At 40.9% G+C, this 18,058-nt stretch overlaps 1 protein-coding gene across 1 annotated transcript; it reads right to left on the reverse strand.

Moving 5' to 3' along the window:
• Positions 1–791: 791 nt before the first annotated feature.
• On the reverse strand, positions 792–1,328 carry LOC121786678. Its single transcript, XM_042185311.1, has one exon. The coding sequence runs from the start codon at positions 1,326–1,328 to the stop codon at positions 792–794; it is 537 nt and encodes a 178-aa protein (XP_042041245.1).
• Between the last annotated feature and the right edge of the window lie 16,730 nt (positions 1,329–18,058).

Raw genomic sequence — 18,058 nt, forward strand, 5'->3', positions numbered from 1 at the left:
ATATGATGCATACACAAGTCTGGGTTGATGCTCACCAGGTCTGTCAGTTTCCAACCGATAGTCTTCTGATTTCTTCTCAACACTTCCAACAATCTTTCTTCCTGCCCCTGGGTCAACTGACAGTTGATGATGACAGGCTTTGTTTCTTCCTCCCCCAGGTAGGCATACTTTAGATGTGCGGGAAGTAGCTTCAATTCCTTTGCTGGCTTTTGCTCTTCAGTGGGCAGAGGGTCTTCTGCCGCTTTTCCTTTCATTGGCTTGCCTTGATCAAGCCGCCTCTCTAGGCTAGACACTTGAGCCTTCCCACTTGACCCAGCTGGTCGTGGGCGCTCACAAAAATCCATCATCGCCTTCGCGATGGCTTGGTCGTCCATTTCTCCGACATTCATGGTCTCATACCACTCTGCAACTTCTCTCTCGATTTCTTCATCAACAGCGGAATCAATAAACTGCCTTTTCAAGAACTCTTCCTCCAAGTACTCTTGTACTAAGGGCTCAATCGCATCTACTGAGTACACGTTTTCGCTGTCGGTCGGCCTCTTCTTGGCTTCATCGATATTGAACGTGAATTGCTCTCCATTGAAGTCCAAGCTTATCGTCCCATTACAGACGTCTATTATGGTCCTCGCCGTAGACAGGAACGACCTTGCCACTAAGACTCCACTCGATTCCCTTGCTGCTGGCTCCGTCATTTAAATTACGAAAAAATCAGCTGGGTACAGAAAGTTATTCACCTTCACAATCACGTCTTCCAGAATTCCTTCCGGGTGAATACATGATCTGTCGGCCAATTAGATCATGATGTCAGTGTCGGCGAGCTTGGCCGCTCCCAGCTTCCTATAGATGGAGTATGGTAGAACGTTGATAGACGCCCCCAGATCGCACATCGCGTGCTCCACTTGAATTTCCCCAATCAAAATTGGGAGTGTGAACATTCTCGGATCAGTCTTCTTGGAGGGGAGGTCGCTTCTCTGGATCACGGCAGAGACGTTCTCCTCTGTATTAAGTCTCCCTTCTTCGTTGATTTTTCTCCCCGGGTAGTCATTGTCGAATTTACTGTACGGAGGCATCTTTAAGGCCGTCAATAGAGGCACCTTCACTTCCACTTCCTTGATCATATTAGCCACGTCAATCGTGGCGTCTCTTTTCCTTGTCACCATTCCTCGGTACGGATATGGCTTTACTTTCTCTGCTTCTTCTCCCTGACTTCCTTCTGAGGATTCACCTCCCACTTTCGCTTTGCCTTTCTCACTCCCTTTTGCTTGATCCACCCCACTGGATTCTCCTTCCTCTTCACGGCTTGATTCAGACATTGATGCTGAAGACATCACAGGTGGGCTAGGGCTTTGGTAGACTTTCCCTGATCTTAGGGACACTTCGCTGATGTTTTCACGACCAGGTGGCTGCACAGTAGCAGGGATTTTCCCTCATTTCCCCTCAGCTCCCCCAGCGACATCGCAACTTGAGACAGTTGCTTCGTGAGCATATCCAACGCTGCCCTGTGCTCTTTCTGAGCCTCCTGAATTTCCCGCATCGCATCATGTGGCTGGTGCGGGACTATCATATCTCTTGGTCCTTCGTTGGGGTGCTAATTATATCGTTGATTCGGTAGCCCCCCAGCATGGTTGGGCTGTGAGTAGTCGGACTGTCCGTAGTGCTCTTGCTGGTATGGCGGCTGGGTGTGCTGTTGGTTGCCTCTCTGGTGTGGCGGGACATAACTGACCATCTGGTTGCCCGGTTGCCTACCCTGGTTGCTTGACTAGGGGCCTTGTTGTCTGTACCCCCAGTTTCCTTCATTCTGTCTGCTTGACCAGTTTGGCTGCCCTCCACTGGACCAATTCCCTTAAGGTCCACCTGACCAGTTCGTCTGGCCTTCCTGCGTTCTGTTCCCTTCATTGTTTGACCTTTCTTGGTTCCGAGCGGCCCAGTTGGGCTGCCCTTCAGAGGGTTGTATCTGCTGTGTCGATGGTTGAGGCGGATGGCTTTGATTCTGATCAGTCCACCTGAAATTAGGGTGGTCTCTCCATGGGGGGTCTCTTTGCTTTCCCTGGATCCAGTTACCATTCGCATTCCAGTGGCCGACGGCTTTCACTTGGGCTTGTGGCTCCGCCTCAGGGGGAAACTCGCAATAGTAATAGTGATGCTCTTCTGGCGGTGGTGGTGGCGGCACATACTGCTTTTCCGTCAGTGTAGGCGGCGGAGGTGCTCTGGATTTTTCTACTGCTTCCAGCAGCTTCTTCTACATTTGCTCGAAACGAGCCTCCAACTTTTCATCACTGCGCGCCTCTGCTGCGTGCACTGCACCTCTCCTGTACTGGCCACGGGACATCTCATACGACCGCTTGGCTTCGATCAACCTCTCTAAGATACTCTTTGTTTGGCTGAATGGGGTTTTTGAGAAATCCCCCTGAGCTGCTAGGTTAAGATCGTTCTTGCTGGCTATTGTGAGTCCGCCGTAGAAAATTGAGTAGATCTCCCGCTCTCCCAGCTTATGGTTGGGGCATGCTTGAAGCAGACCTTGGAATCTATCCCAATATTGACTGAGGGGCTCATCGTACTCTTGTTTGGCCTCGGTAATATCCCGCTTAAGGGCACTCGTCTTCGACGCTGGAAAGAAGCGATCTAAAAATATCATCCGGAACTCGGCCCAGGTTCTGATGGATACTTCTGGCAACCTCGAAAGCCAGACTCCCGCATCGTCCTTCAAGACGAAGGGAATAGCCTTCAGCCTATAATCTTTCGACGTTGATCCAGCCGGCACAGGTTGGATATCGCAGTATCTGCAGAATTCCTCCAGAAAGGCGTAAGGACGCTCCTTCGAGAGGCCATAGAAATGGGAAAAAACGGCCAGTACTCTTGATTTGATTGCGATGGTCCGCATCCCAGGAGTGATGGCGATGGCATGGGTGGGCTCCTTTTCGTCATGAGCATGCAGAGAGCCAATTCCTGAGTCGTTATCGACGAAGGCCATCTCTGCTTTTGCTTGTTCAAGTGGTGGTGGTTGGGGTGGAGCGTTCTGTTTCCCTTCTTCTTCGCTGGTCAGTTGTTCAGCGGCTGCTGCTGCTGCTAGTGTGGCTTGGTATCACGTGGTAACAACACCGGCTTCCTGGACTCTCCAATGAACGTTAGTGTCTCTGTATAAATGTGGATGATTCCACTGTCCACCGCGTTGGTACCTTCTCATGAACAGAAAGAAAAAACAAATGACAAAAATAAAACTATTTACACCTATGCACTACACACAAAAATAAAATAACACCATGTCTCCCCGGCAACGGCGCCATTTTGGTCGAACCCGAGCGGGGCGGATTCGGAGTGAGTGGATCAAGCTATATGGAAGATAACTGAACCGGATGGATCAGTTAGCAAATGTTGTTGCCACTCGATCAAGGCGATCTCGCTCTCGCTAGTCAACCAATGTAATTTATATAACTCTCAATTTTGCACTACTTTAACTGTAAAGCGGCATGTTTGGGGTCGATCCCACAGAGAAACCAGTGTATCAAGTGTGTGAGTAATGAACAGGGGTTTGGCTGCTGCCACGCTTTAATTTTGGGAGTTTTTAACTACTGATGTTACGCTAGGCAGAAAGTAAACTATCTACTGGATCAAGGCGCTGCTAACCACTGGATCAAGTGACATGCTGAAATAAAACTAACTACTTAGGCATGCTGCGAAAGCACAAACACTTTGTGTAACAATTCTCTAACTAAACAATTCTCTATCTAAACTATATCTGGAACTGAGCTAGACTAAATCTAAACTAAACTAAGAAGATAAAAGATGAAGACGGAAGAAGATGGTTCAAAGCTCTCCTCTAACTGTGGTGGCACATCCTCTATTTATAAGCATTTCAAGCAATTTCCAGCTGGATAACGATCTTGGCAGAGGATATTCGCTCACGCTGTGAGTGAGCGACTCATGGATTGCTACGTGCTTTCCTTCTAGACTGACGACGCTTTTCAATAACAGATTGATGACTCAGCTCCGTCCTTGCGTCTCATGTATCAACACGTGTCCCCTTCTAGAACTTCATCCTTGATAACAGAATGATGCGCACCATCCAGCTCATTAGCCCCACTTGTCCTTCTTCTAGAAGCCAGTGGTCCCCTCCTTAACTGCTTGATTACTCCCCTTGATCAACTCCCCCGATTTTTGGCCTTTTTCGCCTGTGCTTGATCAGTTTGGCCTTTTTGCCTTGGTCAAGCGGCATTCCTGCATAATTAACACTTGCTTTTGCGCGATAAACCGATCAAGTAGCGTACATTTTACCCCTAAACCGATGCATGAAATAGGTCTTATCAATAACTACACACATTGATATATTTTAATTTATTTATTCTGTATGTGTATTCTAAACACAATAATATTTACAATTAGAAAAATTATTAGGCTTAGTTACTGTATAATATGATGCAGATTATAATATAATATGTAATCATGGAAAATTATGCATGTTGCGGATCTGGAATGTCACAATTCTTCCCCCCTTTGAGAATTTTGTCTACAAAATTCCTTTCTTTAAAATTTGACATGCTCAAAAAAATTTCTAACCCGTAAACAGATGTGGATAGTTCTTTCTCATTATTTCCCCTGTTTCCCAAGTCGCTTCTTGGACTCCGTGATTTTGCCAAATAACTTTTACCATTGGAATATGTTTTCTTCGCAATTGCTTTATCTGGCGGTCCACTATATTAACTGGTTCCTCTATGTAACTCAAATTCTCAGAAATCTGTATATTAGGATCTCTCACAACATGTGACGGATCAGACCGATAATGTCGAAGCATGCTGACGTGAAAAACATTTTGAATCTGCTCTAACTCTGGAGGTAATGCTACCATGAACGCTAACGATCCAACTCTTTCGACAATATCATATGGCCCAATATAATGAGTACTCAGCTTACCTTTATGTCCAAATTGCATTACTCCTTCCCATGGTGAGACTCGTAAGAAAACTTTATCTCCAACCTCATATTCCATCTCTTTTCGATGTTGATCATAATAACTCTTCTGTCTGTCTTGTGTCGCTTTCAATCTGCTTTTAATGATATCAATCTTAGAAACAGTTTCCTGGATAATTTCTAGTCCTTCTAGAATCTCCAAGCCTTCTTTGTCCCAATATACCGGACTTCTGCATTTTATGCCATACAATGCTTCATACGGTGCCATTCCAATACTGCTGTGATATTGGTTGTTGTAAGCAAACTCCATCAGCGGAATATACTTATCCCATGAACCCTGAAAATCAATAACACAAGCACGAAGCATTTCTTCTAACGTCTGAATAGTTCTTTCTGACTGACCATATGTCTGGGGATGAAAAGCGGTACTAAAATGTAGTCGGGTTCCCATGGCTGTCTGAAAACTTTCCCAAAATCGGGATGTGAATCGCGGATCTCTGTCTGATACAATGGATATCGGAATACCATGCAAGCGTACTACTTCCCTCACGTACATTTCAGCCAATTGGTCTAATGAACAACCCCATTGTATAGGCAAAAAATGTGCTGATTTAGTTAATTTGTCTACAATAATCCAACTAGCATCATTCCCATTATGTGTCCTCGGTAAACCTGTTACAAAATCCATCATGATACGCTCTCATTTCCAAACTGGAATAGATAAAGGTTTCAATAAACCGGCAGGTGCTTGATGTTCTGCTTTTACCTGTTGACACGTCAAACACTTTGAAACAAATTCTGCCACTTCTTTCTTCATCTTTGGCCACCAATAATGTTGCCTCATAGTATGATACATCTTTGTTGTTCCTGGGTGCATTGCATAAGGAGCATTATGTGTCTCATCTAGAATCTCTCTCCGAAGATTATCAACATCTAGTACACACAATCTAGTGCCAAACATCAATGTATCATCTTGTAGAATGAACGGTGTGTCTTTACCTTTTCGTACCTCATTAATAAACTCTACAAACTTTTCATCTTTCATTTGAGCATCTTGAATTCGTTGTCTCAACACTGGTCGAATTTCAAGAGTCGCTATTAACCCTTCACTCGTATCTAGCTGTAATCTTACATTCAAACTTCGAAGAGCAATCAACTCTGATAATGGGATCATCTGCATGTGTGCTACCATACTGCTTGACTTCTGACTTAACGCGTCTGCAACAACGTTTGCCTTCCCCGGATGGTATTCAATGGCACAATCATAATCTTTAAGCAACTCCATCCACCGTCTTTGTCTCATATTCAACTCCTTCAGACTCATTAAATATTTTAACCTCTTGTGATCTGTCAAGATTCGAAAAGTTTCTCCATATAAATGATGACGCCAAATCTTCAAAGCAAAAACAACAGCTGCCAATTCCAGATCATGAACAGGATATGAAACTTCATGTACTCTTAGCTGTCGTGACGCATAAGCAACAACCATACCATTTTGCCTCAAAACACAACCAAGTCCCTGCCGAGAAGCATCACTGTACACAACGAATCCTCCTATACCTGTCGGAATAGTCAATATGGGTGCTTTAGTCAATCGATGCTTCAACTCATCAAAACTCTTCAGACATTCTTCACTCCATATAAAAGGGGCATTCTTCCGTGACAATTTTGTCATTGATCACACAATAATCGAAAATCCTTCCACAAAACGTCTATAATATCCAGCCATACCCAGGAAGCTTCGAACCTCTGTGACTATAGTTGGAACTTTCCAGTTTCAATTTTCTGTGGATCCACTTCTATTCCTCAACCTGACACCACGTGTCCCAAAAATACCACATGATCTAACCAAAACTCATATTTACTCAACTTTGTATAAAGCTGTTTATCTCGTAGAACTTGTAATACTGACTGCAATTGATTAACATGATTCTCTGTGCTTCGTGAGTAGACCAATATGTCGTCGATAAAAACAATCACAAACTGATCCAGAAATGGTTGAAATAATTTATTCATCAGTGCCATAAAAGCTGCAAGTGCATTCGTCAGTCCGAAAGGCATAACCAAAAACTCATAATGGTCGTATCGAGTTCAAAAGGCTGTTTTCGGAATATCATCTTTAGCAATCTTCAACTGATGGTACCCTGATCGGAGATCTATTTTTGAAAACACTTGTGCACCCTGGAGTTGATCAAACAAATCTTCTATTCTCGGCAATGGATATTTATTCTTCACCATGACTTGATTCAGTTTCCGATAGTCTATACAAAGTCGGAATATACCGTCTTTCTTTTTTACAAACAACATTGGCGCTCCCCAAGGGGAAACACGATGCCGTATAAATCCCTTATCTAACAACTCTTGTAACTGTTTCTTCAACTCCTATAACTCCAATGGCGATATTCGATGAGGAGGAATTAAAATAGGTGCAGTACCTGGTAGCAACTCAATAGTAAACTCTGTTTCTCGATCAGGTGGTAATCATGGTAAATCTTCAGGAAAAACGTCAGGAAATTCTTTAACAACAGAAATGTCTTTAACTTGATCATTAATCGTAGCACAATCTACAACATGGGAAAGATATGCTTCACATCCACTTTGAATCAGTTGAAAAGTCGTTGTAGCAAATATAAGACATGAGGGAACAATATGTCGACTGCCGTAAAATATCACTCGATCTTGTCCTGGTGACTCTATTACCACTTCTTTAGCATAACAATCGACTTTAGCCCGATGACGTGACAACCAATCCTTACCCAAGATAATATCAAACTCATGTATGAACAAGGGAATCAAATCTGCAAATAGTTCTACTAAATTGATTCTCACCGCACAATCTCGATATACTGTATATACTAAAATAACTTCACCCAAGGGTGTGTGCACACCTAGTCTGTGATCTAGAGGTTCAGGTTCTTTATGCATATGTGATGTGATGACAGGTGATATAAATGAATGAGTAGATCCTGGATCTATCAAGGTATATATCATAGCATCAACTAAATAAAGTGTACCAGTAATGACCTCTGGTGCTCTAGATGTCTCTTCCTGTGTCATAGCAAACACACGAGCATGTCCCCGGGGTGTAGATCCATGTGCCTCTGACTGTCCTCGCTCTCGACCCATAGGTGCACTCATAACTTGTTGAAGCGCGCGGTTTTTGTGTCGTTCTAGATGATGTGTGTTAATTCATGTGTCCAGAGGATTCGCTAGAGCACAGGGTCTAGGAGATCGTGAACTTTCAGTATGTAGTCGTTGTCACAACAACCTCGCCTCAAAACCTCAACACTATACACTATTGGCTAGTATAGGGAAGTCGAGATCGAATCCACGAGGATGGAAGGGTCAGAATGCATCGAGAGAACTTTTGGAGGGTTTGGCTGCTGCCACGCAACATGAGGGTCGAGTTTTTAACTACTAGGCCTGAGAAACGAAATCTAGTTTATTCTAACTACTAGATCTGGAGAATTGAAAGTACGTAAAACATAAATGCATGCATAATTCGAGTCCAAAAGCAACTTGAGAGTTTTCACCAAATTCCTGGGTCAAGTAAACAAAGTTTCCTAAAACAACTAAACAAAAGGCAATACGAAAATGAACGACAAAACATATTACCTTAACTAGCTACTGACAAAAGATGCAACTAACAAACTAATGCAATGCGACTACAACTATCGATCCAATTCATCTTCTCCAACAAGCGAGCATGAAATGAGCAGAACAGAACATGAAAACAGAGCATAATCTAGATCGAACGATAAACACTTCACTTAAACTAAAAACTATCAGATTTAATCTACTAGACTAAGTAAATAAGCGGTAACAGGGTTTTCCATGCAGATCTAAACACACGTACTCCAGATTCAAACGATTAACAGAATTCTAAACTAGATCTACCAAAATCAACACCAAACAAACTAGATCCACAAATTTCAACATCATTCCAACTCCGATTCAACCTCAATTCAGTAAATCAACACCGATCAATACCGATCTCAACTCCAATCAACAAAACAATTGCGAAAAGCATCCAACACAGCAAACAAAGTGGTGATCAACATAATCAACGAAAACGGAAATCGAAACTAGATTGAGCATAAACTTCAGACGAGTCACCAACAATCGCCGAATTTTCGGCAAGGAAATCGGCGAGATAAAAGTACGTGCAGAAAAGTAAAATTGTTTCTTCACTCCTCCTCGGAGTGGTGTTACACTTCCAAATAAACAAAAACACACCACACTAATTACCCCAGATCTCTCATTGTGCCACGTGCGTGAGCTAAATGAGTGAAGAGTGAGCCGAAAATACCAAGGAAATTCTCTAACTAAGTGTCCTCATCTTTTCGTAAGCTTCCTGGTATTTATAGGCGTGGCTCGAATCCCTAGGGAAATGGTCTTCTTGATTTGACGATTGTTCCCTTTGCGGATTACGCCTTTTTTCTTCACTTTTCCCTTCTATTCCCTCTGCCATGGTAATTGCTCTTCGTTCTTGGACCTGACAGACTTTTCAGGCACCTGGACTTTTAAAAGCATGTTAGCACCGTATAAAACACATAATTTATATATAAAATACATGCATGAAACGAGCCTTATCACTTGTCTTCTTCCATGACCTCAATTAATGCTTGCACTCGATGCTGTGGGTCGAACATTCTGTACTATTGGTTTCGTCATTGCTCTTCCACTTGATATCAAGTTAGACTTAAGTGGGCATTCCCTATAATAGTGTCATTGCTGTCCGCAGTGAAAACAACCTCCTGTAATTGTTCGACATTCCTCTGTATGTGGTCGTCCACAGTGCACACATAAAGGTCGTGCACGTGCTGTCATACCAAATCCTCGTCCCCACTCATAACTGAAAGGTGGTGCACGTCCGCCTCTTTGACCCAATGGACCTCCTCTACTGAAACTCGATGCCGAAGAAAAAGAACTAGGCCTTTTTGAAATGCTCGAGCTTGATTCACCCTTATACTCTGGTGGTCCCCTCTTTTGTCTTTGAATATACATATGTCTTTCTTTCACTAGTCTCTCTGCTCTTATAGCCGCTGCACGTAGATCATTATAAGTATGAAAGTCTGAAGGTGTGATTTTGCTTCTTATCTCATATATCAATCCTTCTTCAAAACGTCTGCACTTATCTTGTTCTGTAGGTAGCAATGCCGATGCATAACGAGAAAGCTGAGTAAACTTCACTTCATAATCTGCAACTGACATAGATCATTGTTTAAGGGACAAAAACTCTCTTTGCTTCTCATCACGGTACACTGGTGGCATACACTTATCACTGAACTCTCTGAAGAAGTCATCCCAACTGAGTACTGGAGGATGTATCATAGCTCGTGGGACAGTCTCCCACCAATAGTAAGCATCGCCCTGAAGAAGAGACACTGCGTAATCAAAACGTTCTTCTGCAATACATCCCATCTGATTAAACACACGCTCTGTCCTCTTCAACCATATCTCAGCCTTAGCAGGATCAGTAGTCCCAACAAAGTCAATGGCTCCCATCTTTCGTAGTTCTTTAAAATTTCTACCATTTGGTCTCATTTCTAGCCCCTGTACTTCTAGTTCAACCCGCCTATGTATTGGCTGGCTACCCCCAGATGATTCAACAGGTGTATGAGATACTTCTGCAGTTAATGAATTTTGCGGGGCAGCTGACCCTTCTCTCCTCGACGACATATGTTCAGGAATATCCATGTTCCTTATAATTCAAATGCAAATGCAACTTATAACCAATACGTATCATATGCAATACATGGATGCAATGTCCCAGCAGGATCCTTATCCCTGCTCTGATACCACCTAAACTGTCACACCTCAGCCCCTCTGACGTATACTCTTTTAATAAATAAATCTCTTATCATAAAAGCAATCAATACACGTGTCTAATTCATAGAACACACATATTATATAATTTTAAAATTCAACATATAACAAGTACATGTTTCAAAACATTCTACACAGTAGTGGAACCCTCTCACTACTCTATATATACTATACATTTATCTACATGCAAAATGATGAGGAGGAGAAGGTTGCCAATATGCGTCAGCCGCCGAACCTGATAATACGTGGAGTTCCTATGACCCACGTCAGACAAAACTTTACTGCTATCTTATTCCTGAAAAATTTAGTGGTTTATATGAGCCACAACTTAATATATATAAATGTCCACCTTTAATCTCACATGATACAAACATCAAGCATATTCTTTTATCAATACATATAATCAGAAACAATATATAACATAATTTAAAAACAAACCATTTCATATTCATATGCATATGCCACTCTATTCAGTTTATCAATGTGGTGGCACATCTTCTATTTATAGGCTCGGCACAACCTCTAGCTGGACAACGATCTTGGCAGGGAATATTCGCTCATGCTGAGAGTGAGTGACTCATTGATTGCTACGTGCTCTTCTTCTAGAATGACGACGCTTTTCAGTAACAAATTCATGACTCAACTCCGTCCTTGCGTCTCATATATCAGCACGTGTCCTCTTCTAGAACGTTGTCCTTGAAAACAGAATGCTGCGCACCATCCAGCTCATAGCTTCGTGTGTCCTTCTTTTGAAACCCAGTGGTCCCCTCCTTCACTGCTTGATTACTCCCCTTGATCAACTTTCCCCGATATCTGGCCTTTTTCACCTATTGTACTTGCTTGATCAGTCTGGCCCTGTTGCCTTGGTCAAGCGGCATTTCTGCACATTTTACACTTGTTTTGCGCGATAAAACCGATCAAGTAGCGAACATTTTACCCGTGAACCGATGCATGAAATGAGCCTTATCAAACTGCTCACACTTAAAACATACTTGTCCCCAAGTATAATAAAAAAGAAAAGAAAAAGATAAGATAAATTTCAGGCATGGTTTACTCATTTCAAGAAAGAAAACGAAAAAGAAAACAAGACTCAAAACACAAATTCACATAGATGCAATAGATCGAATAAATTTCCAACAATCATACCCGAGGTCGAGGTCAATCCATTTGCCAGCAGCTTATATTTCTTCCTTTTCGCTTTTACTTGATCAAGGTGTCAGTTCGTCAAGATTGCTCAATTTAAAAACCACTGTTGGATTCACTCAATCACTCATTTCTCACTAGAGATGTTAGGACTGTTCACTCGGTATTGCCACAAATTTAATACCTTGAATCGGACTGCACAAGATAGTTCCTTAAGGTCTTTGTTTCGGGTGTAATGGGGCTTACGGGTAGTGGTGTATCAAGGTAGGGTCCTAGGGGTTCTAAGTTTAAAAATATAAACTGTAAAAAGAAAAAACACATGATTCAAGAGACCAAAGATTTGAACTATTTATTTCGCCACTAGATATCTTACGTGGTCAAGTGGCGACTTCTAGCCTTGAATTTTAGGCTTTATTTTCTAACTTCCTACTTGCTGGGTCAGGTTACAAATTTTTCCTGCCCTTCTTTTCTCAAACCTTTCTTGATAACAACATGTTTTTTTACTTGATTTGTTACTTGATTAACCTGATTGACTAACTTACTCAACCCTTACCCTGTTATTTTGACTTCTATCGATATCCCCCTTTTTCTTTGAAATTGACTCATCTCTCTGGCCCCTTTTCCTCACGTGTTTATAAAAGTATATGGATGTGGGTCTTGGTTTTCAAAGAAAGGGTAAAAGTGTATGGGCTCAACTTGGCTAACTAGGGGGTGCCTTTCTTGACGAGGCGGGTTCGTGGAGCGAAAGAAGAAAAGGCTCAAATTGGTTAAGTCCTAATGCCTTTAGTCCTTACTACTTGTGCAATTTTCATCTAAATATTAAAATCCAGCCTCTCGTAAAAAAAATTTCTTTGTGAAAATAGTAGAAAGTATTCTACTTTGGCTTATAACTCACATATAGAGAGGCTTCACAGTTAGTTTAAAAATTGAGCATTTCCATCATACTTGCGTCGTTCAAACTGATCAAGTTTTAGCAATCAAGTTTCTACATGTAAACATACTGATTCCTTTTTCTAACTCTTCCCAAAGTAATCAAGTCTTCCACTTATCCGATTTCATGCATATTGCCTATTTATTACTAACTGGTATTTTGTATTTTCAAAAACTTTTGACATATATGATATTTATTTTCTGGAACTAACCCTCCCCCCTCCCACTGCATATGAACTCGTCCTCGAGGGACTGGATGCAGTGGAAAAGGGGTTAGGTACAAGCAACGGCATAACAGAAACTAAGGAAAACTTCTCACACTTAGACCAGATACTGGGCTAAGTGTGAGGCAGTGCCAACAATCAAACATGCCGACAATCCAGCTCATAGCCTCGTGTGTCCTCCTTCACTGCTTGATTACTCCCCTTGATCAACATCCCCCGATATCTGGACTTTTTCGGCTATTGTACTTGCTTGATCAGTCTAGCCTTGTTGCCTTGGTCAAGCGGCATTTCTGCACATTTAACACTTGTTTTGCGCGATAAAACCGATCAAGTAGCGTACATTTTACCCCAAAACCGATGCATGAAATGAGCCTAATCACTGACCAGTAACCAAGGACTAAAACGAGACTTATCAAACTGCTCGCACTTAACACATACTTGTCCTCAAGATGAAGAAACAAGTCAATAAAAAACAGATAAGTCGAGTTTGAAAGCCTGGTTAGCCCTCCCGACCGACCTAAGACTCTATGACTAAAAAGACTCTAAAAACACAAAACTGACTCACAGAAATACAAAACAGTAAAACGGTCAAAAGAAAAACACATAAACACATTACACAGGCTATATTTTCAATCAATCCTCCCCCTTTGGTTGAATCAATCCGGCTGTAAACAACTTCGAATTTCTGCCACCCTCCCCTTCACTGGCTAGCCTATCTGCTTGTCAAGATCGCCACTCTTATTAGCCAAAAGCGAGGTTCGTGCAGTCACTCATTCCTCCCCATAAATGTTAGGACTATTCTCTCATTATTGGTAAACCACATATGCTTTGAACTTAGATCTTACAAGTAGCTCATAAGGGTCTTACAAGGGTTGTAATGGGGTTAGGGGGTTATGATGTATGGGATAGATCCTAGGGGCTGTAAGTTCAAAATTATTTTTATTATGAGAAACGGACGAGGCATGAATGATCAGGACCATTGGCAGGGCAACTTCTCATTCAGATTTAAAGTCTTCTATTCTTCGCACCAGCTGGTTAATAGGATCACTGGACATTTTGTCCTTATTTGCACTCTTTTTCATTCTCTTTTTTGGGACCAGCTGTAGACTCCTGGTCAGTTTCCTTCTTTTCTTCTTTCTTTTTTAGGACCAGATGTAGACTCCTGGTCAGTTTTCTACTTCCTTTATTTCATGACTTTGTTTTCTTCTTTTTCTTTTCTCTCACTTTGTTTCCTTCTCCAATTTTTCTCTTTTTCTTCTAACTGGTTTCTGTGCCTCCTCTCTTGGTCAGTTGCCCATGCCTCGTGCCCTTTCACATTCATGCTCCATTCAAGGCTAACAATGGTTGCTAAGGGTAGGACTTTTTTTTCTTTTTTTAATATTTTATATAATTTTTTATGAGGGGGTTTCCTACTGCACTTAAGATCACTGTTCGCAGTCACTTCACCCTTAGAATCATGTGGTAGTCTGATAAGGCTCGTTTCATGCATTGGTTTTTAGTTAAATTCTGTGTTTTTGGAACACTAATGAATATTTCTAAGTTTAGGTGCGTAATAAATCTACCGGACCTAGGAGTTTGTGTTAATTGACCTTGCAGATGCAAAAGAGATGAATTTTGAAGTAAAACATCAGAAGTCGTCGCTCGAACCTAGGATAATCAAGAAGTTGGCGACAAGAGTGTTGGGGTTTGAAGCCCTTGCACAACGGAAGACTTGTACAAAACAAATAAATCAGACGTGAGATCTATTTGACCGATTACGGGATTAATCTATTCACATGTTAACACAAAATTGCATGCTAGAACGCAAATAATTCATGCTCATAGAATATAAATCCTAAACATGAATTCTACGGTTTAGAGTTACCGATTTGATTCTCCAAAGAATCGTCGATTGCTCGCACCTTCTCCACGATGATCTTCAATACTAGACCACGGATCTTCTGGCTGGTGTCCCGAACTGTATCTCAACATCAGGGTGGGCTGATCTTATCGAAACACTAGGACTCGAATAAAGAAGACAGCACTTTCACACGGAGGAGAGCTGAAAATTTCGATCTCCTCTTCTAATTAGAGTGGGACGAAAATTTCATTATGAAATCAATCAATTTTCTGTCTCCTTTATTCTTCTATTTATGATAGTTCATATTGGGCCCAGTCAGGGATCTATGGAAGGTTTTGGATATGGGCTCCCCCAATTAGCTTTTTACTAATTAAATTGAACCCACAATTTAATACTCCATTCGTCTCGCGTTACTTGAACGTTTCCTTTTCAGCACGGAGATTAAGGAATGAGTGATAGATAAAGTCAAATATTACGGCTGTAGGTGATAATTTTTACTAAAAATGGAAAGAGTACAAATAACTTGGGACGCCCAGAAAGGAAATACGTGCAAGTAACACGGGACGGAGGGAGTACAAGCTTATATTGGAATATTACTAGCAGCCACTACAGACGTAATATTGATCTCCACAAGATATAAATGTCCATTAATTAATTAAAGTCTGCTATGGACTTAATTAATTAACATCTTATTAATTCAAAGAGTGGGCTTAGTAAGAAACACTTATTTATTATTCATGGAATAATTAAATTCCAACTGGCCAGTTTCCGAATAATAAAACCTTGTTCAAGCTCCTCTTGAAGACATTATCAAACGAGACTCACCTCATGCACGATTCAACAAAATAGCAATCCTAGCACCGTTAGATAATGATCACCACTACCCAATATACCTGGATCGTTGGGTGACGAAAAACCCGCACCTTTGGTAAGTCAAAGTAGTAGATACTCAATGTCGTATGCTCAATGCTAACGTATGTAGATTAAGAAATTAATTATCAAGACCTCGTCTTTCAGTAGATAGCATAAAGACCCGTCTTGCTGTTAGATCCATTTAGTGCTATACCACACCAACGTCATCTTATTTCAATAAGGCTTAGAAATAATCGGACTGACATTGCAACCTTTCACGATAGGTAGCCAAAGCCTATCTAGGTTGTGAAATTCTTCTTTTCTTTTACAAAGCATTGCATAGAACCGACTGTAGTACCTTAAAGTGAGCGCATCCCACGACCAGTCTACTAAGCAAACGACTTAGGCTTTGTTTACTTCTTATGCATTTAAATGTTTATAAAACATCGTATAAACGCACAAGCAAACACAATGTAATAATATATTGATTCTATTCGTGCAAACTGCTCGAATGATACTGAATCGGGTCAAAAGTGGATTGTAGAGTTTTTTCGTACACAAGCAAGATTCTATTCGTGCGAACTCGATTCTATTCGTGCGAACTCGCTCGAAACATGCTTTTCAGTATACTAAACCTAACAATCTCCCACTTATACTCAAAACATGCTTTCGAGTATACCCATTGCTAAAACCTCTCCCACTTATACACAAAGCAAGTCTTGGAGCTTGATATATCGAACTACCATTCATTTCACATCATGTTTGAAACATGTTGCCACAAAGGCATTTTCTGTGAAAAATCTGCTTGGTTGTTCTCTGATAATATCTTTTCCACTACTATGTCTTTGCTGTGTACTAGATCTTTAATTAATTTCATCTCTCTATGTGAATTCTTAGCTTATGATCTTGTTTGTCCCTTGAGTTAGCCTTTGCTAGAGTAAAATTACTCATAGGCATACTCAAACTTACGATCAAAGCTACTAGGAGTATACTCCTAATGTAAACACATATAATGAGGATGACTTACTCGATCACTGATTAGTCATGAGACTTAGTCCGTGTAACCCCAAGGACATTACATGAATGACTGGTAAACTAGAATATAGCGATTAGTCTTTCTCAAGTACTATGGTATATCCATTACCTCAATCAAAGTCCTTTGCCATGGTTAAAATGATATATATTTGCTATGCAAAAGCACAACTAATATCAAACTTAGTACACATCATAGCATACATGAGACATCTATCTGCAGAACTAGTCTCATAATTCTTGTTCTCACTAAGTGTCAAACGACACTTGACTAGAGACAAGACAATTCCATCTTGAATGGTAAAAACCTTTTCATGGAATCTCCAATGCTAAAATGTTCCAAGCAATGTATGGATATAGGATTCCTAAGAGAATCTCAACATTCTTTCTAGCAATCTTGAAACACTTAGATGCTCAGAATGTAATTAGTTTCTCTTTAATCCTTTATCGTAAACTGGGTAGACAACCAGTTTCCTACGCCAGATGTCAATCTTAGTTGTTTGCAACTTTTGTAGATTTCATCATCGTAGAGTACCAATAATACCATATTTAATGCACTTTCAACTTCTTTGTGCTTACAAACACACTTAAAGGGCACATGTCAAATTCGAAACATTTGACAATCTCAGCATAACACTTATCTCTGATTTCTATGCTTGCCTAAGACCACAAAGGTCTTCATAAGCTTCCAATCATGTGTTTCTTGCCCTTTATTACATACCCATTAGGATGTCTCATGTAGATGATTTCCTCAAGACTTCTATTAATAGAAAGTTGTCTTGACAATCATCATACATACATTCTAAATTATGTAAGTTCCGATAGACAGTAGGATCGAGCAAATCTTGGCACAAAAACAACGAGAAGAATGTTCTCGTTGGGTAGAACCCATTGTCATTGTCTAGCCATTTGAGATCCATATTTACACTTGCAAATATAATAGCTCCCATTGACTGACACAGCCTGTAGGTAGTATTGCAAGTCTTGTAAAACATGTTGTCTATCTTAGAATGTAGTTTGGAATCTATCACCTTTCCAATGATGAATATCCAAATGAACCAATTCTACATTGTAGTTAAAGGGATTATGTTCAAGTTAATCTAAGACTGCGTCTTACAACACTCTCAGACCCATGAACTTGTTATGTTCCTTAGGAACGCTCCCACTACGACATGGTTCTTACAATCTTAGGTTCTGAAGTTGATATTATTAGTGCAAAATTTATAATGGTATGAGTCCTTGGTAATGTGGAAAATTCGATATCTCTCTTTATCTTGAGAGTTATCACATTGTTAGGCTTATA

Source organism: Salvia splendens, chromosome 22 (genome assembly GCF_004379255.2).
Source record: "Salvia splendens isolate huo1 chromosome 22, SspV2, whole genome shotgun sequence".
In the NCBI taxonomy this organism is placed as follows: Eukaryota; Viridiplantae; Streptophyta; class Magnoliopsida; order Lamiales; family Lamiaceae; genus Salvia; species Salvia splendens.